This window comes from Corvus cornix, chromosome 1 (genome assembly GCF_000738735.6).
Source record: "Corvus cornix cornix isolate S_Up_H32 chromosome 1, ASM73873v5, whole genome shotgun sequence".
Taxonomy (NCBI): domain Eukaryota; kingdom Metazoa; phylum Chordata; class Aves; order Passeriformes; family Corvidae; genus Corvus; species Corvus cornix.
In genome coordinates this window covers 16,848,726-16,872,962 of record NC_046332.1, presented here as the reverse complement: position 1 = coordinate 16,872,962, position 24,237 = coordinate 16,848,726, and the positions used below count along the sequence as shown (strand labels likewise).

Below are 24,237 nucleotides of genomic sequence, written 5' to 3'. Positions count from 1 at the left end.
AATAGTCAACCAGAGCCAGCACCCACATAATTTCCTTCACTCCCTTCCTAAAGGAACAAAGCTTACCAAGTTGTACTGCAACAACTCCTTGACAGATGAGTTTATTAAGCAATTTTTAAAAGCAGGTATTTCTGAGTGTGCTCTATCAATCCCAACTGTTCAAAAAAAACAACTATCCAGTGTCCCAAGGAAGTGTGCATGTTACAAATGGTATGTTTTTAATATAGTCATTTATACCACATGACATAAGCATCAATATTATTCAGTATGCAAATTAATTGCTACAGTTCCCCTAAAAAAAGTTGGGCACACATGGAGAGTAGCTCTTAACCCAAGGCTATGACAGCTGTCCACCTGCCTTGAACCCCAAGATCAAGTCACTAGTGTTCTGATGTATATCAACAGATTTTGGAAGTGGTTTTTCACTTACACTTAAATTAAATGCCTTGGGTTTTTTAAGACTAGACTCAGTTGATATTTAGTGGGAAGTGTAACATTTGAATATTTACCACAATATAAATACTTCAAAGGTTTTTTTCACCTTCATTTTGCTCCATATCTTTAGCAACACTAACCTGAAGAAACAGGTTCCATGAATGACATTACAAAACAAAATCAAAAAAACAAAGCAAACAAAAAAACCAAACTCAAACTCCCCCAACCCTGACACAACTTAAGCAACTTAGAAAAGGAAGGAGGGTCCAGAATTCAGAGGTAAACCATTACTCCTACAAAATGAAAGGTGTTTGGAGCTTAGGAAGTGCCACCATCTACACATGCACAATAATAACAAATTCTCAGTGTTTGCCTGTATCAAAAAAAAAAAAACCTTCAGCATTGATTCAGATCTTCCTTTTGAAGAACAGTCTTAAGAGTTCCATATTCTGAATGCAAATCTCTTTTTAGCTACTCCACTTGGAGTGCAGCACAGCTGCTTTTAAAAGGTCAGGATCCACTTCAGTGTGTCCCTACTCTTCAACTCATGTGACTTTTCACATATTTGAATGTTTTACCAGCTCTTTTGACCAATAATACGATCATTTTATTGTCAAAATAAGTATTTTTTAGCAAATGAAAAGCTCATTGCAACAGTACAACATCTCTATATCCAGTGTGAAAGCAACATGGTGGTATAAATATATGCATACATTGTATTACACAGAATATATTATACACATTCCAGTTAACCATGGAACAATTAACAGGAGTAGATGATAACTGATCATGGGCACAGAGTATTTTTATAAACAAGATTTTGAGAAACATGAGGGAAAATCTGGTTTCTGGAAAGATGACAACCTTGGGATTCCATTTTTGTTTTTAATGAAGTTAATGATTTTTATTTTTAAGGATGCTGTATATAAGAATGCACTTTGTATTAAAACAAAGATCAATACTTTACAGCTTAAGAAACTTTACATATGTACATAAATTACACATCAGGAATGGTTTTAAAGCTCAAAATGAGTTGTGGGAAAAGTCTATTTTCCTTCTATTAGAATCTTGAACTCTTTTACATTGTGATCATTTGCGACAGTAATGGCATGATCCAGGGCTCGGATACTTGCTAGAAGCTTTATGATCTGCTTGATGTGCTCCCTAAAAAAGAGGCAGGAGAAGTCAATACAGAAACAGAACCATCAATTACATTGATTAATTTTCCAACAGAAGACTACATTATGGAGCCATATATTTCATATTCCTGCTACAGATTTATTATATTTGCTTAAAGAGGGTAATGGTAGATTTGTTAAATGCTGGGAAAAAGCAGGACAGAAGACAGAAATCAAATCAGAACCTGTTATGAAAACAAGGATAACTGGATGTTTTTCTTCCAATAAAAACTTTTACCAAGTTATCATTTCATCTGGTAATTTAGAAACACACCACCAAAAGAAAACAGTTCTTAAGAAACTTAAATAAACTTAAATCCCGAACTATTACACTGAAACACAGGACTGTGCCAAGACTGGAAGACTGTTCATTCCTGTGCTGTTGCTGTTCCCATAGCACGTCAGTTACTTGGCCAGCAGTAACATATCTAATCCAAACTTTTAATTAAGCTGACCGTTGGATTCAAGTAAAATGACTGGGATCTCAGTTAAAACAGGTTCATCTAGTTGGTTGTGTAAATAGTCAGAACTTTTGAACTGTATACAAAATAGAGTTTGCAATTTAGAAGCCACTATACAGGAATCAGCAACAGACTCACAAGATGAAACAGTCCAAACATGGTAGCTACAAAATTTGGCAGAATCATAGAATGCTTTGGGTTGGGAGGTACCTTAAAGCTTATCTCATTTCAACCCCCTGCCATGCACAGGGACACTTTCCAGTAGACCAGGTTGCTCAGAGCTCCATCCAACCTGGCCCTGAGCATTTCTAGGGATGGGAAGCTTCTCTGGGCAACCTGTGCCAAGGCCTCACCACCTTCACAGCCAGAACTCCTCCCCAGTATCTAACCTAAATATCTTCTCTTTCAGGTTTAAAGCCGCTCTCCCTTGTCCTGACAGTATCTTCTCATATAAAAAGTCCTTCTCCCTGCTTTTTATAAACCTCCTTAAGAATCCAGGACACATCGGAGTAGTGCAAAAAAATCAATGTTTCAGTATTTCCAGCAGTTACTGTTTTCAGACACCTTAAAAATATCCCCATCTACCACAATGTAACATTTCTAACGTGAATTCAAAGAAGTTTCCAAAGACACACAGCAGAATGGAGAGAGTTACCCATGTTTGCATGCATTGCCAAAATAAAACAAATCACAAGAACTGCAACTGCTTTAACTCAAAGTAAGTTACCTTGCATTTCTCTTCTCTACATCAGAGCAACCAATGCTGTTTCTGTAAATTGTATCAGCCAGGTGAACAAGGTATCTACAGAAGTTTTCTAGCTGAGAAATAGTCTTGTCTCCTGTTAGATTAGCAAACCACTGTTTAGGGAAGCAAGTAATTACCTAGGAAAAGCAGGAAAAAGGAAGTTAAACACAACATAACAAAAATTTTAAAAGCTATGTAACATGACTTGTGAAGTCTGCCTAGTAAGACTGCAGTCCCAAGACCGAACTGAGTGAAAAAATGAGAAAACTACAAAAAAACGCACACCAAAATCCAAGCAACAAAGCACTGAAACCCACAGTATACCTAATCAATCTACAGGCATGAGCCAGACAAGGTTCTTTCTTCAGTCTGTATACTAAAAAAAAAAAAAAAAAAAATCTACTTTTCACTGACAGTACAACTTTTGAGGTATCAAAGCCAAGATTTCATAGGCAACATCAAGTTTTAACTATATTTTCCTTTCGGCTGAAATCCATTACTTTAAACATTGTTTGATTTTACTTACACTTTGAGCTTTCTTAATGCTGTCCTCTCCATACTCTGAGTTTTGAAAAGCCATAAGAATATATCTATTTAGCAACCCATCTATGGACAGCTCCTGGAGAGTTTTGTTTGACAGGATTCCATACCACTGGAGAAAGTTTCCCAATAACTGAAAATACAACACAGGGAAAATAACTGTTCCAAAATGTACTGAAAACAGAGTTGATCAAACACATCGAACATTTAAAAATATTTACTACTTTAAAATGCTTTGCAAATCTATTCAGAATACAGCCTCCCTTGCTGCTGCAATTTAAACAGAAAATTCCAGAGAAGAGCTCTGTTTGTGTGATCATGGAGAGCAGTTGTTCGATCAACATCAGTCTCTACTTTTCTGTTTAGCTGGGAGTTAATTTTCTTCACAGTCTTTTATTGGAAATAAACTATGATAGCCATGGCTTTGAGCTCCTGCATTCCCCAAAGTAGTATATTTTATTCTGACAAGCACCAGGACAAAAAACCCAGGGTGAGTAAGCTACGTGACCCCATAACATTCCAGTTGAAATGATGGTGCTTCCACTTGACAACCTTTTCATCTACAAAACCAAAGACCCCTGACATCGAGCCCACTCTTTGACCAAACACCACCTTGCCAACTAGACCAGAATATGGAATGCCATGTCCATCTTTTCTTAAATGCCTCCAGGGATGTGACTCCACCACTTCTCTAGGCAGTCCATTCCCATGGTTCATTATCCTGTGAAAAAATTCTTCCTGATGTCCATCCCAAAGCTCTCCTGGCACAGCTTCAGGACATTTCCCCTCATCCTGTCGCTGGTTGCCTCGGAGCAGAGCCCATGTGGCCACACCCCACTGTTAGGCAGTGACAAGGTGTCCCCCCGCACCGCCTCCTCTTCTCCAGGCTAAACAACCCCAACTCCCTCAGCTGCTCCTCATAGGACTTACCCTCTAGACCCTTCCCCAGCTCCATTCCCATCTTTGGACATGCTCCAGCCTCTCAACATCCTTCCTGAATTGAGGGGCCCAGAGCTGGACACAACATTTGAGGTGTGGCCTCACCAGCACAGAGGGACAGTCACTGCCCTGGTCCTGCTGGACACACCATTGCTGGTACAGGCCAGGTGTCCTTGCCCTTCTTGCCCACCTGGCTTGCACTGACCTGCACCCCCAGGGCCCTTCCTGCCTAGAAGCTTTCCAGCCACTCAGCCCCCAGCCTGCAGCTCTGGGGCTACTGTCGACGAAGTATAGGGACCCAGCACTTGGCCTTGTTGACCCTCATCTCACTGGCCTCATCAATCCCAAGGTCCCTCTGCAGAGCCTTCTTGCCCTCCAGCAGATCAACACTCCTGCCCAACTTGGTGTCATCCACAAATTCACTGACGGTACACTTGATCCCCTCATGCAGATCATCAATAAGGATATAAAACAGGACTGGGCCCAAAACTGAGCCCTGGGGGACACCACTAGTGACCAAACACACCGTGAAGAGGGCACAGTATGTTATCAAAGACTAAGAATCGGGAATTAAGAGTTTTTGCAAATGAAGTTGAAGCAGATTCCATCTACCATTTTCCACAAATTTGAGGAGGATTTTATTGCTACACTGTCTTAGACCAAAGGTTTACCGGACGTATTTATTGACTTACCTTAACAGAAGACCAAAACTGACGTTGGAAAAACAAATATGGACCAGAGTTCTTGTTTTCTAAGATGCTGGAAAGTAAGAAATTTCTTTAATGAGCAACCAAGACCACACCTCTGTCTTGAATTTGCTGGCTTTTTCCTTCCAACACACAGTTCATTTCCATAAATATTCCCTTCCATCCTTCTTGCCTTTGCTAAATGCTCCTAGCAGGATAACAAAAGATCTGTATCCAGGCACTGAATCACACTGGGAAAAACCCCTGTTAACTATGGACAGAAGACAGTGACTTGCGAAGAAAGGTCTAACACCATAGCTGAAAGTAAACTTACTTTTTTGGATACAAGGGCATGAATACGTCATCATCTAGTGTTCTCCTCATTCTTAGCAACAATGCCTTTAAAAGCATCTGAAACAGATAATTTTTTTTAAATGTCCAATGTACTGCATAGTAGTTAAACACTCAGATACTGATTTTTAAAGCAACAAAGAACACTTGTGACCATAACTGTAAACATAGATTCAGATTTGAGCACACAAATAGTCTTAAAGAAGTCTGTAATAATTGACAGAGCTGAAATTTGACACTTTCAATTAAAACCTGAACTCCCAATACCAGTTCCTGCATTCAAAGAAGGCAAGTAAAACAATCCAATTTCCAGGCAAAACATTTGAAAAGGCTGCAAAGATCTAAAAAAGAAAAGCCTGAGTATTTGTAGCCAATCCTTACAATGAAACTGGAGACCAACAAGTCTTAATACATCTGGTGTACTTTTTACCTCTAGTATCTATTTTGGGGAGGCTCCATTGAGTTTCTTCTTCTAATTTATCACCATACTTTACTCCCCACAATCAGGCTGCAGAGCATCAAATAATTTAAAAATACTTTTTCTTGCTGTATTTCCCAACATAAGGTATTAAAAATATATTCAAATTCCTTAACTTATGCAACATATGCATGGAAAAAACCCAACAACTTACTTGTGTATTTTTGTTTTCTGCATTCACCACTGAGGGATATCCATCTATTAGTTTCTGTACAATTGCTACCATTCTAGATGTCTGTGTGGTCGAAAAGGGATCCCAGATATTTTCAGAAATTACTGTAAGAGATTGAAGAATTACTCCACTTTACAAATACTCAAATACAGGTACTGAGACATTCATGCAATTATTTACGAAACAGTAAAATCTGAAAGCACAAACAAGCATCAAACTCCACAACCCCTTTCCTCCCATTTTCTAAGCCTATACCTGTTAATTTAGGAAGAACAACTCTCTCTACAATGGTAGGCAATAGTGAAATATCAGCATCATCTTTCACCTGCTCCTGCTCTTCACAGCCATAAAACAGCAGCGACTCAAACCACAACATTGTTTCAAAATCTCGACACTTGCCCTAATAAAAAAAGCATTGGAGTTAGATTCCTAAACAAAGATTTGAAGTCAATACATAGAAGTATTATGTATGCAAGTACGATATACTCAGAAAAACAGCTTTAAAACATTCTGCCAAATGAACCAATTCATTCTACCAGCACAGTCAGTAGATGTAATGAAAAGCGACGATGGCTGAAGTAAGATTATTTTTTAGCAGTTGCCACAGATTTTAACTTCTACTTACACCTGAGCCAAACAAAAGCCTACAGATTAGGGTACCAAGTCAGAAGTACACCTCAATTGTGCTGCATTATAAAACCACGCCTTCTGGATTTAAAACCTCTCTTTAAGAGCACCTTGTAATTTTTCTAACTTAACAAAATGCTTACCAGCACCAGTAACAGAGAGTAGTGAATACAGTTAGACTTGACAATTATGTACCATGTCTCCAACTAACATGAGCTTTGTTTTGTCAACCTGAAAACTCAGAGAAATAGCATGGGGGAAGGGAGAATGCACAAAAACTGCTTTAAATTTAATGAGGGCATCTTTCTTAGATTTTTCCTGGTTTGATTAATGAAGTCAAACATCAAATTAATAAAATTACTTTAATACTCTGAACTTTCTCTGAAGAGGAGTCATGCACTCCTCTGCACTCAGAGAAGAGCTGACAGAAAATCCCCTCTGCAGATATTCTCTTAGTAGATAAGAAAAAAAAAAAAAAACACTTCTGAAAAAAGGAGGAAGAGAGGGAGTCAAAAGCCACCTGAACTGTTTGTCCTGGTGGCATCTCATGAAAGCATACGTACGCAGGCTGGACAACGAATGTGTGCCAGGGATACTGGGCTGCCACAGTGCTGTCCTGCTTTTCCCATGTTCTCTACCTAATAACTGGGCAATGAGTACTGTGAGGAAGACTTGGAAATGGCCAGCCAGAATTCTACAGGGTATGAAGGTGTAGGTGAGAAAAAGATACATAACCTAGAGACACAAGTTTAATTCCACATAAGAACAAGCTTCTAAGTTCCACTTCTGATGAAACAGCGTATCTAGAGTCACAATTTTCTCTGAAGTATTTTAAAGACTAAATGTATTTTCATAGAACCATACAATGGTTTGGCTTGGAAGGGACCTTAAAGATCACCTAGTTCCAACCCACTACCATGGGCAGCTGCAGACATGGTGTACACCACTCCCTGAGAAGGAACTGGCAATGTGCCAAATTGAACTACAGTCTGCTGGGAACACAGAGGATCAACCAGTCCAGGGCAGCCCCCAGAAAAGCTTTGCCTCAAGACAGATGCCCATGTGAAACTTCATCCCTAGAACACACCTTTAAGAGAAGCACACATCAAAGGTGCAATTTACTTTGCTCTGCGCAAGTGTGAAAGAACCACCATGTAGCAGCTAATGTAGAGGAGCTGCTTGCAGAGGAGCTTACCTCCAAAGGAGTCCAGGTAAGCAGCTGAAGTCTGATTAAAGGGTTAAACAACTTTGGTAAACAGAGGCCAATATAAGCATCCTTATAAGAAGCAAAGTACTTGGAGCGCCAAGCTTCAAACTGTGACTTAATGCAATCAATCGAGTAAAAGCTTTCCAAAACATCTTCAAAAACTTTGCCGGATTCTTTCAATATACGATCTGGCAGGGGAGAAAAGGAACAAGAAGTTAATCACCTACTCCCTGTAATGCCTCTTTCAAGACATTCTTTGATGCTCACTGCCATAAGCTGACTCCCACAAACAAAACCAAAAAAAACCCCATCACCTTTAAAAGTTCAGTTACTCCTGCCTCAAACACACAAAGCTATAAGAACAGGAGCACGTGAGTACTCTCCAATAGACTGTTTTATCACAGGTCTTACTTTAAACATTTCATGGAAGGATTTTAAGTAACCAGACATAGTTAGGATTGGTGATGTACTGGGCTGTATTCAGAGTGGATCTAACTTCAAAGCTGGCCTTGCTTTGCCTCGGAGTTTCAAACAGCTGATCTCCAGGCCCCTTCCAACCCAGATTATTCTACATCTTTGATTATCCAAGGGCAAAAACAGGAGGGCATCTCAAATAAACCGACTGAATTGGCAGTTTAGACAGGGTGGGTCCTGGCAGACACCATGCTACAGTGTTGCCCAGAACATGCCTCTTAGCCCTGGTCAGTGATTACAGTCCTCTAGCACCTTCTTTTCTATTTTTTTTTTTGTATTTACAGTACCAGTATTCTATGCAGTCCAGACCTTTTTCTCTCTATATAATTTTCCCTTCATCTTTTCTACTTCTCAGGGTTAGTTTCATTTTAATCAGTCATTATTTGCTGCAGCCATGGTTGTCAATATTTGGTTACACGAGTAACCCATACACAATGAACACAACTAGTACACACAGCAGGCAGGGACAGGTTGAGGGAACAGGGGATTACGTCATACAACCACACTTTTCATACTGGGATTAAGAAAAGACACTACATATAAAGTTAGTAGGTCCAAAGTGGAGTCCTCTGTTTCACTGCTGTTTCTGGACTAACATGAGAGCTACGAAGAATAGCAAAAAAGCTTTATAAATACTATACTTATTCAGAAACTGAACAAATTTCTACAAAATGCTTTTCCACACATAAACCGCCAAGTTACTAAGTGCAATTCAGCCCCATTGAGGTTTGAATCTATATAATTTAATTTAGCAAAGTTAATTATAGCACCTAACAACCCTGAACAGTTGCTCTGTTTATCCACAAGCTCTCCCTGTATGCAGTAAATCAGTGCAATCATAAAATTGCAGTAAATCAGACAGCAACTAAAGGTGTGGAAACTGTCTGCACTTCCAAAAGACCTAACAGCTAGACAGTTCATCTAATTCCTTTTCCAATCTGTTCATACTTCAGGTCTCCACAACCACCTACAGCAATGACTTTGCCATTACCTTGACTGTGAGAAGTGACCTCTTTATTTTAAACCTATCCTATCACTTAATTTCATGGTCCCTAGCTCTCATACTGTGAAAAGTCGATAGTTTTCCTACTTGAAGAGACCAAAACCATTCAATTCCTCCTCAAATACAACACAAGCAATTCTGTGTATGTGATCCTTGCTGCTCTCCTCTTCCTCACTTCTTCTAACTCGATTCTCTTTAATCAGAGCAAATGCTAATTGTACCACAAGATTTTTCCACAATATTTGCATTCAACATTGTTTTCTATCATTTGCAAACTTTGCCAGGCTGCAACAAGACTCTACAAAGTTTTTGTCATTGCACTTCTAGAAGCTTATTCACAACTCTACTAAATACTTGCCATGAGCCAAAAAAAGATTTTTAAAGCACTGAGGTTTTCAAAATTTCACAAGTAAGACAAACAGGTATTTCAAGAATGACAAACTATTTTACAAATTGGAAGGAAGACTTTCTGGCAGTCCAAAAGCTTACTGCTTGCCAGCACAAGCATGTTTGAATTAAATAAAAAGAACCTCACTAAGGATGGGCTATTCAGTCAGCTACAAGAAACACAACAGGTTGGTGATAGAGACTATTCTGGTCACAGTGATGATCCTGGAATCAAAAGTTCCTAAACTTCTCCCAAAATATGGTGAAATATATAAATAGGGCTGCATTTGGATCTTTTTTTTTTTTCCTGTTGAATATTTGGTATTTTGTTACATAAGAGAACTGGGATTATTCAACTGGGAGAAGAGGCTTCAGGGTAACTTAATTGTGGCCTTAGAGTACCTGAAGGGAATCTACAAGATGGAGAGGGACTATTTACAAGGGCTTGGAGTGAGAGGACAAGGGGGAATGGCTTCCCACTGACAGAGAACAGGGTTAGATCAGATACTGGGAAGAAGTTCTTCCCTGTGAAGGTGGTGAGGCCCTGGCACAGGTTACCCAGAGAAGCTGTGGCTGCCCCATCCCTGGAAGTGTTCAAGGCCAGGTTGGATGGGGTTTGGAGCAACCAGGTTTAGTGGAAGGTGTCCCTGCCCATGGCAGAGGGTTGGAACTGGGTGGTCCCTTCCAATCCAGACCATGCTGTGAGTCTCTGATAAAAGCTTGGGTAGCTTTTCTAACCTCGCTCCAAGTTAAAGTTTGTGATATCTGTTGAAGTTTCCTCGTCATCGCTGGAAAGGCCTTCAAGGTGATCTGCCATCTTCCCAGTTTGCTCTCTCGCTTGTCTACGGCGAGCTCTGGAAAGGAGCAGCAATATAAGCCAGCTGTCACCTGTAAAACCAGCTATACTAACGCAATAGAAACCAGCTGTTTTCCCCATCTATACAATGAATACACCCACTTAGGCTTGTCCTTTTAGTTCTAGGAAAGTCAAGCAGAAAAGAACTTTTGCTGTGCCACCACCTCAAGCATTCCACTATGCTGCTGCCTCAAACAATGAAAAGAAACAAAACCAGCAGAGACCATATAGATATGTAATGTATTTACTAAGCTTTCTTCTAGCGATTTTAAATCAGTATCATGGAATATTTTTTACACTTGCATGATAAGCTGGGATAAATAAGAACACCTCTGCCCACTACCAGCTGTAGTGTTTTCTTCCCTTTGCAGGGAAGAATCAAACATTGCCACTCATGTTAGCATGTCACACAGGAAAGTTTTATCTTGCAAGCAGACAAAGACTCCTAAAGGGACCAGATATCTCATTCTCTACCTTCTAGCCTCTCTTTCTGCAGTTCGACGCTTGACTTGTTCTTGATAGATCACTCTGTCTCGCCCAAAAGAATCAAGATTTGGTGCCATCAGTGCTTTATCTGTAAAATTACATCAATGAAAATTAAAATGCTTATTTATGGTTTATAAATGTGATGTAGGCAGTTTCGTAAGAGCCTTTTACCCACTTTTAAAACTAAGAGTACTTTGAAATAGAAAGTCAAAGTTTAAAGAAACAAAACAAAACAACAAAAAACCCCCCAAAACAAACCAAGCAAAAAAAACCCCCCATCAACATCCCCCAGAAGCTTGAATTCACCAAGTGTAGAGGTTAAAACAGAAAGCAGTGGAGTTTGGAAAAATTTCCACTTAAATGTCAAATAGTTGTCACCATACTTCACTCTTATCCCTCTCACAACAGTGCCAAACTACATAAAAGTCAACAGTTTTAACAGAAATAGCTTAAATGGAATGTCCAAGAAAAGAGTGCTCCTTACATAAACACATTCACCACATAATTTTTGAGAAGAAAACTAACAAAAAAGAAAGCAGACAAGAGTGACTGGAGCAAGAATATATAATATTTCAGAGTTCTAGTCACAGTGCTTCTAGGTTTATATGCTTTAGATTGCTTAAAGTTTAAAACATATCAAAATCTACAGAAAGATAAGCCATCTTCCCTCCTCTTTTCAAGCTCTGATTATCTTTGTTCCTGGCTATAGAAAACAACACAGCTAAAATAACAGATAGCAGACAGGAGTGTTTCCAGTTCCTCCTTTCCAGGTAAATTTTAAACAGTAGACTGAATGCTAGCCACTGCTCAAGTCCACCCATTAAAGTATAAACATAAACACTTAAACAACAGCCTATCCAAACTTCAGGAATAAATTTACATGTTCTGACAAAATCTATTTACAAATTCATCATTTAAACTATTAATTATGATCTATGTCAGTATTCCAGCTCAATACCTGAACTACTGAGAGCCATCTCTAAATTTCCAGATACTAAATAAGATCTTTCTGTAAAACCCAACCTCAGCAATGAGAACTACTGCCATCCCATCATTAAATTTCAGTATAAAAGAATCCATTCTAAGCTTCTTTCAGGAAAGAGGTTTCTAATATATTAGGTTTCTAGTTCTCACAACAGCATTTTCCTGATAAAACTGCAAGGCCATGTGATGCCTAGAACTCCAAACACAGTCCTAAAAAGACTATGTATGCTAACCACTCTATAAAGGAACGACCAACACTGACACTCTGACATCCTAACACTTTATCATCTTCAGTGAGTTCTAGCTAATGGTATTTAACAAGATTTCATCTCTGGCAACCGTGGCAGAACAGGGAAATGGCACTGATTATAGGATTTTACATCAGCAACAGGACAGAAAGCCATTTTTAAAAATGGGAAGCTCTCTGAAGCATAAAGAGGATTCCTATTAATAGGGTATTTCATCCATTCATTTAATACACTGAATAAAACCTCCTCCAAGAAACATGTATTTCCATCCAAGTCAACATTTATGCTTTTGTGGAGTTTTACATACTGAAGAGTAGCCACCACAAGAAACCTCCTCAGTGAGAATCCCCCCATCCACAAATTCAAAGTAAGCAGGAATTTTAACTGGCTATTCTTAAACTGTACTTCATATAGGATCACTGTACTAGTCTGATTAGCCTTCCAGTTCTTTAATTTACCAGTTAAGCATCTGAAATTAAATACTTGTGCTGGCTACAAAACAGAACATTAGACGGAAGTCTAGCCCAGTGCTTTGTGGCTTTATACAGTTAACTGTACATGTTAAATGATGTTTATATAGATTCAGGAAGGTTAAAATAAATTTTTAAGAAGTCCTGATGTAAGAAGAAAATGGGGAGTCACATGCTACCACTACTCCCACTGCCACCATGCATACATTTTTAGTGCTAGGAAAGAGAAAATACAGTTAAGAGAAACAGAAAGGAAAGATGAAGTCAGAGTTAGAGCGGTTTGGAGTTTAAAACAAAACAGATTAGAGAACTTCCATCTAAGCTTGCTTCTACTCATCTCAAGAGTAAGAATAAACTTTAAGACAGTCATACATTAAACATTTACATTTCAATTAAGTCATACTAAGTAAACAAGGTTGTTTAATGAATAATAAAAACCTTCAAGATGGACTGACTTGAATGGCTTGAAAACTCCGAAGATTCATCTTTAATATCATCTTGTCGTCTTTGGACAAGGCGGGAAGCTCGCTGTTTGTACAGCTGGTGCATTGCAGATTCAAGTTCGTTAATCAGAGGCACCTGTAAAAATACAACACACCACGTAATACCCGGATCCTGAGCTGCTCAGCTTCTGGGGTCCCAGCCTATTCCGGAGCAAAACGCTGCCACTGTGCTCCCAGCAGCATGAACTCCTGCCTTTTACTTGTTTGTATCATTTGCACCAGGAGATAGTTCAAGGTGTGGGGAAAATGCATACATTTAATGTTGGCAACTTCCAATCAGAGCACGAGCACTCTGAAAGCAGCTTCCGTGGCTTGAATGAGTCTACACAGCCAGACATCCATTTCAGAGTGCGAAATAGTCTTTCCAGTACTCTTGCTTTCCCTACCAAGTGTGTTACATGTGTGTAAAAGTCTGCAATTCTCCGACATCAATTATTTCTTCTCTATCTTTAAATAAGAATGTAGAAGAATTCTATACTTCAGTGAGAAAATAACCTGACTGTACTCAGAGAAAAAACCACCCATCAATCTAACCTACTGAAGCCAGTAGCTATTGTTTTGCTCTAACTCTGATTAGCACATGCTGAAATATTATTACTGAAATGAAATCAAACCCTGCATAAGGGTGTTATGCCAACAGGTAATTCAAATCAAATACTCCTCTAGATTATCACTAAAATTAAAACAGTATCATTCGTGCAAGTTATGCATTAAGTATAACCTTGAATAATTCAGGTAGGTCAAGTCAGACCTGTCACTTTTTTTTCTTTAATGAACTATTTTAGTAGCATCTCTAACAAAAATAGATATTATGACAGCTGGGAATTTCCTGACATTAAATAGCATTAAACTGTTCACTTTTTTATTTTGTCATTTCCTGGGACAAGTTAAAATTAGATCATTATAAATATTCAAAGGCAAACCAGAAGTTTTCACAATCTCTTAATTTGGAAAGGCAAGTCCTTTTGGTATGAACACTTAAGCCATGTCCTCCTTACCTCTGAGACGTATGCTTACTCCACAGTCTTCCAGCCTTTTATATTTCATTGCTGCCTACCATCCAGGATTACATTTTTTTCAAAACAAAAGATAAAATCAGAAACTGTTTCCTGATGTGTTTTAGAAGGTGACTCAGCAGCTATTAAAGAACCTCCTTCAGTAAAATCTGACTCTAGTTTACAGCTACAGGGCCATTTCAGCTCACTGAGACTGACACACACATCAGAGGAGAAAAAGGTGTTAGCTTTGTGGGATAAACTGGGCTCCAGGGATTAAAATGAAAGCAGCTCTGCACCAACTCAAAATACGCACACCTTTCTTTTGGAGAAAAGAGTAGAGAGAAAGACAAGGAGGGAATAAACTTCCAAGTGCCAGAAGTTTATATTTGGAATTGAAGACAGTTTTGAAAACAGAAATAATAAAAAATACTAATTTTACTACAGTTTACCATAGAAAATATAGCTTCTTCTCTTAAACATGTAGAGGAAATTCTAACATTGAACGGTCAAATGAAAATTTTTCAAAGCATTCCTAGCAGTTTTTTCTGTAATTTTCTCAGGATTAAAAAAGAAACCTAGTGATATATTCAGACATATGAATCCACTCAAAATACTTCCCATTTAGAATACAAGAGACTTAGAAGCCCTTATTCTTCTATAATCAGTACTGTGGTTAATGAGTGGCTGACAATTTCACTGACTACTACAAAGTTACAGACCTCATTCCCTGTTTTGTTTAGTGAGTACCTTAAATTCAGCATTTTCAAGGGGATTTTTTGTTCACTTTCCCTGTACACAGTGGAAAAGCAGAAAGGTCTCTAAACATTTAGATCACAAGGATAATTCTGACACACAGAGCATGTTTTGGTAATTCGTTTTTGCAGGTAAAGTAACAGTTCATCTATTTGTGCTGTCGAACGTATGCCCAGAACAATTCAATATTTCTGTATCCACTGTACGTTGCAATATTCAAAATGTAAAAATGCCATTGCGACGAGCCAGCCTTCTCAGAAAGCATGATTTTGACAGTAATTACTTCTGAAGGAAGTCATGCAATCATCTTCCATTCTATTGGTTTTCTTATTTATGGGGGAAAAAAAGGTATCATACAGGATTTGACTTTTCTAGTGCTGTTTTCTAACATCTGCATAATAGCTGTCTTCTTATACTCTCTGCTGACCCTTAAGAATGGGCAAAGTGATATTAACATTCAGAATCTCTTCAAAATATTGTATTTAAAGATACGTTTTCATATATGTATGTATAGATATACGTATATACACATACGGTATTATTATTACGCACATATATATGCACATATCCTTAAGTATATTATAATAACTACATATATTATTATAAATAATAATAACAACACTTTAAATATGAAGCAGTCAGGGCCACAGGTTGTACAAAAAAGCTGAAGGTAATTTATCTCTACACTCAAAAGATTGGAACAATCTACTGTCCTATTGCATTTAATTTAAATAAAAACTGATACTGATTTTCTCACTTGATTTTGTCCCCTTCCAATATCTCCTCTTTAGAAAACTTTTCAGTGTCCTGTGGGCTACTGGTTCTGAATTTGATGGTACTTTTGTCATGCTGCAAGCACTGAATTCCAAACCACATTATCTGGCCAAACAGTATCAAAATACATGAAATGCTCCTGTTAGATTGACCACGTCACCTGCTGCTTTCGCAATGCATTTTACATACAAGTACAGCAGCAGCCTCCACCTGAAACCAGCAAAACTTGTGAATGCCCCTAAGAAGCCTGAGATGATAAAAGTCACATCTTAAAAATATTTGAGTAAGACACCTTATGCTATCAAGGAGAACCTCCAGACATGGATTATAGTTATCACAAAAGTAATTTAACAAAAGGTCTTCAGAAAGCAAACACTGAATAGAGACACAGATATTTAACCTGACTTCTGAAATACATATTTATCTCAAAGTAGTAATATAAAAACTTATCTTTAGTAGGAATTCAGCCATCTGGGTAATGACCACTGCCAGAGCTGCCTAGGAAAGTTATTAACCTTCAACAGCTAATGCTAATACAGACTCAGGAATATGGCTTCTTAAGTGAACAATCAGTTGCAACTAATTAGTTACTAATCAGTCAGCTGGGTGAATTAACTGTCCCACACTTCCTGGGTTTGCTTATGACAGTTACTCTTTGCTTTTACAGGACGAAGACTGGACTCTCCCAATACCACTAATAGTGGACAATTAATGTCTAACCCATCAGCACCCAGAATGCTTTTCTATTCCTCTCCCACACCTAATGGGCTAGGCAAGCAGTAGTTTAAACTACTCAATTATTCTGACAAGATATTAAGAAATTACTACACTACTACTGTATTCAAGTCAGAAGACAATGAAGAAATAGCCTATATACTGCTCACTGAATTCTACAGCTCCTGTGTGTGCCTAATATGTATATGTACATATACATGTATAGATATATATATATTCAGGAGCTCCTATTATATTTACAACAAAGTAAGTAATCAAAGCATAGTGCATAATGTAAGAAAAAAGACTAAGTTTTTGACTTAGAGGTACATAAAAGTATCACACTACATGAAATAAATAATATTTTTAAGTGTGGGTGTCTTCAAACAGCTTTGCTAGTTTTAAAACTTCTCTCCTTCAGACTCCAGAGCAGTACCAAGAAACATCTGGCAGGAGGAAGTTTATAATAACACAGAAAATACAAGTCTCTGTTATTGTGTACAGAAAGCACTCCAGGAAGTAGCAATGTCATAATTCAGCCCTTATTTTTGCTAACCTGATATCCAACCCACGTAAAAAGGAGTATCTGAGTGAAGCTGAAATGCCAGAGTATCTATCAAATCCTGAAGAAACAAAATCTGCAAGTTTTTAGGCAATCTAAAGTCAGTGAGCTGGGAAGAGAGATTGCTGATAATCAGCTTAGCATGATAAAAAGTTCTTTTCAATCCTCAAATAACCAAACCTTTTGAAGAATATGCTCTCAAATGACTTTTTTCGAAAACAGAGGGAGATGTGGTGTTTGGCATGTAATAAGAGACCTTTTTTTTTTTTTTTTTTTTTAAAGAGATGAATGTTTTTGCATCCTTACCTTTTCACTGAAACACTCAAGCAAGTCTTGGACATACCCTCGCATTTCTTGCAAAAACTTATACCGTTCACCAATACCCCCAGAAGACCCTTCTAATCTTTCAATTGCCTTGGTAGAGTCCTCTTGGCTTTGCTGATGTTTCTCATATTGCTGCCGATTAGCTTTGTGCATTTCTTTCATAGAATCCAACCTGAAGGGCAATGGATAAATAGTAAATTTACATCCAAAAGTCTGTCTATTTCAGACCATTGAGACATCAAACAGACAGTACAGTGCAAGTACTGAGCTTATATATGGGAAATTCTGCAAAGACATTCTCAACCTTTTATTTGTCACCTTCTCCCCTCTCTTCATGAACAGCAAGGCTAATGATTGAAACTCATTTACTAGACTGTGCTGTAGTGCATTGCATTGGCCACTCCTACAAACTTTTACAGGAGCTGATAGCACAGAATGGTGTGAGGCTGTCCCTAAGGAAAAGCTGGCTGGACAGATTGGGGGTGGATGGGAACTACAGCTTACACAAAGCATTCTTCTTCCTCTACTAACTTGAGTCACTGTCAAAGGCTGCAACACTACAAGGGGAATACAAACCAATTTCGAAGACATGTAAAGTGCAAGCTGTTCATTATATATGATTTCTCACTGCAATTGCATTGTTCATTCCATACCTTTTGCATACCTGACAAGCAGATTACAGTGTTTACGCAAAAAAAAAAAAAACCCTGTATACGTTAAAAATTAAATTCTTTATCTACTGAAGGGGAAATCTCTCATTCACAGTTTAAAGGAATGCAGCTTGATAAGCTAAACACCTCACTGGCCTTTCATTTCTTCACTATAAGACTGTGCAGTGTCCAGAAGATGCAACTCAGACCTGTCTTCAACAAGATCAATGGCCTCATTTTTAAAGTTTCATTTCCAGAGAAGCAATCCAAGGAGATTTTCGAACAAAGTGTCAATGTCATCTTCACTTTGAGCTTTTTTGTTTGCCTTTTTTTTTTTTAATGGATGTGCCAGTCAGTACTTTTCCAGCGATGAAACTCTGTGTTTGCTCACCGAGACTAAAAGACACCTGAGGAACAGAAACCTAGGGGACAGATCTTTAAGTCTAAAAAGATGGTCTGTCCTACCTGTCTTTAAGCTGTTTCTTTACCAAATCAATAGTAACAGGAGTCATCTCATTACTGGGAGTTTTGAAAGGAACTGTATTATCTGTTTTTTGAGACTTGGTTTCCGATGATCCATACGCAGCATAGGTGTATGGAATGCCATACGATGAACCATAAGACAGTGTCTGGTAAGTGTTCTGGTAGTACACATTATTCACTTCCGCAGGCTGACTTGGCTGAACCTAGGGGCAGACAAAATACAATTGTACTATATTAGGCTTTAAAGAAAGGAGAAACTTATTTTTCTTACGTGTGAAAAATGTAAGCAGATACAGTTACAAAGTGCAATTACCAAGTGGGTTTAAGCATCCAACATCTAAGGTAGAAGAAACAAATGCCCTCAAGAAGGTAAATGGAAAAATCCTCTTAAATGGACAAGTGGACAAATTCTTAGTATCATTATCATTCTGAATACTTACACTATATCTCTTTAAAGAGCATCAGAATGTACAGACTTAATTTCTCAGATGAAACAGCCTTCTGTAAACTACTCAAGTTTGTAAAGGATTTAGCCAATACTTGCAGAAACAAATCAAAAAGAGTGCACGATTATGTACATGCCTGGGGTATGTTGATTCCTTTTCGTATCTGCTCTTGCTCCCACCTACTGAGTTCTTCATCTTGTTCCCCCGCCACTAGAGCTTCATCATCGCTTCCCTCAATACCTTCATACAAGTAAGAAAAAGAAGATAATGCATTCATAAGGGCCATGAATACAAAAACCTGAAGCCATGCCTCAGTGAGAACATCTCAGAGCATCTTCCTTTCCTCTTCATGAGGAATTAAGGACACTGGCCTGTGAATTATTAGCACAGGTGTTCCACTTGAAAGATCCAATGGGTAAATTTGCAATTCACTGCTGGTAAAACCCTCTAATGTTAAAAATCTATGTGTCTTACTAATTCTCCTTTTCCAAAAGGTTATTTTACCTGCTTGCCAGCAAGAAGAGTTCTATATCAAATGTTTTACTTTTCACAACTATATGCTTCCTAAAAACAGAGTACAGGAAAAACAAGAACTGATCCTTAGCGTAAGTTTCTATCACAGCCAGCAGTGTGCACAGGAATATAGTTTTGTGCTCAAAATTTTACAAGCACATTCCTCAGAAACACAATACACCTCCAGATTGTTTGAAAAAGTGTTGTTTAAAAATGCTGAATGGCAGCACCTGCAGTGAAAACAGTGTGAATATTTATCAGATGACATTCCAAAAAAAGGGTTTACCTATTTCCTCAGCAATCTTTTGCCTTTGGGATTTTTCCTTCACTGTAAAAACTATCCTCCTCTTCTCGTCATCATCATCATCATCACTGGCATCATTTTCATCTTCTCGAACAAGGCGGCTTTTACCTGGTTCACTGTCAACAGGGGTAAAGTCTCCAAGCTCACGAGCCATTTGACGTTTTTTCCTAGCGGCATGAATAAAAGCAGCATCTGGAATTTCTCCTAGAGACAGATGTGTGCACTGTTAAACGACCACTGCAACAAAAGAGGTGTTACAATTTCTTATTGCTCAACTCTGTCACCCTACCAAATCATCTCTGCACACAGGAAAAAAAAAAAACATGAGAGGAAACAAATCCATACTCAGAAAACTTTTGCAAGCACCTTAGACGCTAAACATGTCAACTTTCTGAACAGAAACCCTCAAATTTGGGATCATCACAGAAAGTCTGGCTCTGCTTCCAGCAGCTCATGTCATAGGAGCAGAAGCCTGATGTTCCTATGGGAAATATTCCTAAAGAAGAGGAAGCCCTTTACAGGAGCTGACTATTGCAAAGGGAGGAAGAAAATGAGGTGCATGACTGCGTCACTTCCTATCCCAATACTGCTCCCAGCTCTTCTTATTTTGGGGGAATAAAAAGCATCAACCACTTCAACAGACGATTACTGCTCTGAGATCAAGAGGACACCAAATCAGACACAATTAATATACAGAAGATTGTACAATCAAGGGGAAACATGAAAAGCAGACCTAATTAAAAACTCTAAAATCTACAGCACAAAACTAACTCAACTTACCTAAGTCATATAAATCAATGTGTGGACCCAGGACAGCCATCTGGTATTTGGGGAGCAGACTACTACAGTTAGCAAACTAGTTTCAAAAATATTTCTCAGAGTGATTTCCTTGGCCTCAGGGCCTGACTAGAACCTCAGTATACAAAACAGGATAGGAAAATATTTCAGATACCTTGCAGACCATAACTGAAACATTTGAATTAAAGAATAGATTTTAACTGAAAGCAGTTAAATCTCATGTGAAGTCACCTATTCCAAATCTAGATTTTCTTATAGTTTGTCATCTACTTGAGAGATAAATTCCTGCTTCTGACATCAGGATGAAGCACTCTGTAGCAAAACATTTTCTCTCACAAGGCTAGTAAAACTCAACAACTTTAGAAAATAGTTTCTTGAATTCTCAGATGCTAAATCGTTGGAAACTATTTCCTAATCTCTCACACACATTAGTCTGCTGTAAACATTGGCTAAATAATTTGGTAACTTATCAGATATATTATAAAAACCAACCTGGGCGAAGAACATTCAGTGATGACAGAGCACTTGAAAAAGCACCACCAGCTTTTGGTTTTTCTTCTTCCTTCTCACTTTCAACTTCCATTTCTTCTTCACCATGCTCACTGTTTGCAGTCCCATCTTCTTGGCCTATATCCTTATTCTGTCCTGTCTTTTCTAGTGGTGCTTCAACTGGCAAGACAGCAAAGTCCATGTTTTACTCCTTTTATAAAGATCACTCAGATGTATTTTTTTTTTAAGATATAAGAACCAAAAGTGAAAATCAAATGAAAATGTTAAATAATAATTTTATTGTTTGAGATCTAGGAAAATACACTTTCTTAACTGTGATTAAGTCATAGACATCCTCTCAAAATAAAATGTGACAAGGCAAGCCCCGCCAACCACTAAACATTCTCCACATTGTTAAGCATTAAGAAAGTGGAGGAACTCAACCTTGTGCAACCTTGTCAAAGTCTCTTACATAGGCAACGAGAAAGCAGTGCCTGTGTTACACCAAATCTTTCCACAAGAACCGACTGATTTCAAAAAAACATTTCATTTTCCTCTTGGGCTACACCCTGCATTAGGTGGGCAACATACATTTTATTACATATTATTTGTACTTGCTGCCTGTGTCTGTATGTTAAACCCAGCTAGCCAAGCCAAGCTGCACATATCTGAGGTTCTAGACTCAAGCACTTGTTCAGAGAATCCAGGCTACTCTCTCAGTAGTAGCCTTGAAGTCTTTGTACTATAGCCATATCAATTAGGGAGAGCAAAACAAACTGAAAATAAGCCCACACAGCCATGTGCAAAATGCAATGTTTTAAGGATCTTTGTGACAGAAGCAAGAATCCAGGTTTTCACAGAGGACCTGAACATTAGCGACAGAAATGGTAATTTCTGGTTTTGCTCGTGCCCCACACCACTGCATAGGCAATTTAAGGATTCTCATATGGAAGAATCTGTGGGTTTTCTAAATGCAGACAAAACCTTTAAAAATAATTTATTTAAATTTTAAAAGGGTATTTCCTGCATGGCACCATGTTCAACCCCCATTTGCCTCTCTAGATCATTGCAATCATAGATCATAAGTCTCCCAACTCGTGCTCATAGCATTACATAATCTATGTAAAAACGTAAGTGGAAAAGGAGTCACTGCACTTTACCAACGAGCTTCCCAAAAACCAATGGTACAAAGAAATTGAAGTCCCAGGCTCTATTCCAAGCTCTCAAGGACTGTACATTGTTAAAGAGATCCTTTTGCTCCAACACTTTCAGTCTGCTGTCTTAATCAAATCTACCCTAAGGTCCAAGTCCTGAAACAGGCAGCTGTTGAACAATTAACTTAACAACAAAGACCACCACTCTGCTCACCCCAACAATCCTCCTTTTCAAAGAAAATGCATTACAAGGACACATCCTGTCAGACAAGCACAGGTACATATTCAAACTAATGTTAATTCCTTCCTAATTCAATAAGCAACTCATCTGTCATAAATACAGCTGCAATTCAGAATACTGATGTCTACTGACAACCACCTAACAGAGCTGAGAAGTTTCATCCTTCTATGTTAATTTCTACATGAGAATCAAAGAGCTCTCCACCAACTGCAGAACAGCATTCATAAGGCTCAAGTAACACATTTCATCTGCGCACTACCTCAGCTGTAAATGTGAAATCTTCTAGAAGACTAACAATTCATCTTGAAAACAAGAAATGAAATTACAGTACTTCATCTTTTCCACTACAAAAGTTACTATTAGTTTTGCAGTTACCATCTGTTGGAGAATTGGCCTCTGTTCTAATTTTTGATTTTTCAAGATCTTCTTTGTATTCTTTCTTCAATTGTTTTACAATCTTTTTGCTGTAACTTGATTTCTTCACTTTGAAAACTTCTTCAGTTTCTTTAAAAGAGAAATTGGATAACATTACATTAGCTCTGTCAAGCATACTTATTTAGTAAATCTCTTAACTTTGTACCTAGAACTTCACAAATGCCATTAACAAACATTGTGGGGTTCTTTCCCAGTCTAAAATGAAATTCTATGCTTTCAGTATTTCCATCAAGATTTCAAATCACGAATCTTAGAAACCAAGTTCCAGTGATTTCAAAATAATTTCTTCTAAGACGACTCAAAACTACACAAACTGTTCAGACAACAGGCAGTGAGTCCGAGGTGACCCGTGAACACCAGCCACATCAGATTAAAACAAACTCGACACAAAGCCACGGGATAGATGCTCCTCAGCCAACACTGATGGTTCCAGGGGATGGCTACGGGCTGCACCTACTCCTGCACAAACCTGCGGGCCACCCAGGTGCAGTGAACGCAAGACAGGTGATGCACCAGCAACACAGAGCAGAGGCAGTCTAGCGCCCTACATCACAGCTAAGCCCGCTGGGAGCATGCTGGCCCCGCAGGAGCCAGGTCGGACTGGGGAAGGGGCTCCCTACCCGCGCATCCCTGGCTGCCCGTACCATGCCCTCAGGGCTCGCCCCCTCTTGTGTGATCCCACATCACCCCACGGCACACGGGGCAACCCGATTGCCTGAAAAAATAAGCACGGATCCCGGCTCTTTAGGAGGGCCGGGGGCGCGCAGGCGGCGGGAGGGAAGCCCAGTGCAGGCTGAGCAGCTCCGGGTCCCTTCCGCAAGAAGCGACCACTCGCCTCACCCTCCTCCTCGTCCTGGAAGCTGAGCAGGCTGGCCCTCGGCACCTCTTTGTTCTCCCGCGGCCGCTTCTTCTCCTTGGGGCGCCCGGCCGCCGGTAGCCCATTGCCCTGCTGGGGCTGCGGCGGCGGCGGGGGGCGCAGGACAGCGGGCGCTGGCAGAGCCCCCAGGCCTGCTCGGTCGCCTCCCATCAAGCCCAGCCCCAAGCCGAGAGCCGCGCCGTAGCTCGCGGCGCAGGCGAAGGCCGCGGGGCTGCCGGGCAGGGCGAGGGGCACGCAGCCGGCGGGCAGAGGCAGGAGCCCGGCGCCCGACGCCAGCGGCATGGAGGCCTCGCTGGGCCCTTCCCCCGCCACCCCGGCCGCCGGCGCCGGCTCCTGAGGCGGCTCCTCGTCGCGCTCCTCATCCTCTTCCTCCGAGTCGTTCCGCTTTCGCACGTTCACCCTCCGCGCCTTGCGGAACATCCCGCCCGGCACCGACCGGCAGCCCCGCCAGGCCCCGGTGCCGCCCGCTCCGGCCGCCCCGCGCCGCGGCCC

The 24,237-nt window shown here is 39.5% G+C and overlaps 1 protein-coding gene across 1 annotated transcript; it reads right to left on the bottom strand.

Moving 5' to 3' along the window:
• Positions 1-520: 520 nt before the first annotated feature.
• PAXBP1 (PAX3 and PAX7 binding protein 1) lies at positions 521-24,237 on the bottom strand. Its single transcript, XM_039557197.1, has 18 exons — positions 23,709-24,237; positions 22,809-22,937; positions 21,042-21,218; positions 19,734-19,955; positions 19,071-19,174; positions 18,471-18,691; positions 17,338-17,527; positions 13,183-13,306; positions 11,014-11,113; positions 10,422-10,537; positions 7,808-8,007; positions 6,241-6,385; positions 5,968-6,089; positions 5,319-5,395; positions 4,991-5,057; positions 3,346-3,492; positions 2,802-2,956; positions 521-1,599 (listed from the first exon to the last, which is right to left on the bottom strand). Exons 1-18 carry the CDS (start codon positions 24,163-24,165, stop codon positions 1,482-1,484), a joined length of 2,871 nt encoding a protein of 956 aa, XP_039413131.1. The 5' UTR covers positions 24,166-24,237; the 3' UTR covers positions 521-1,481.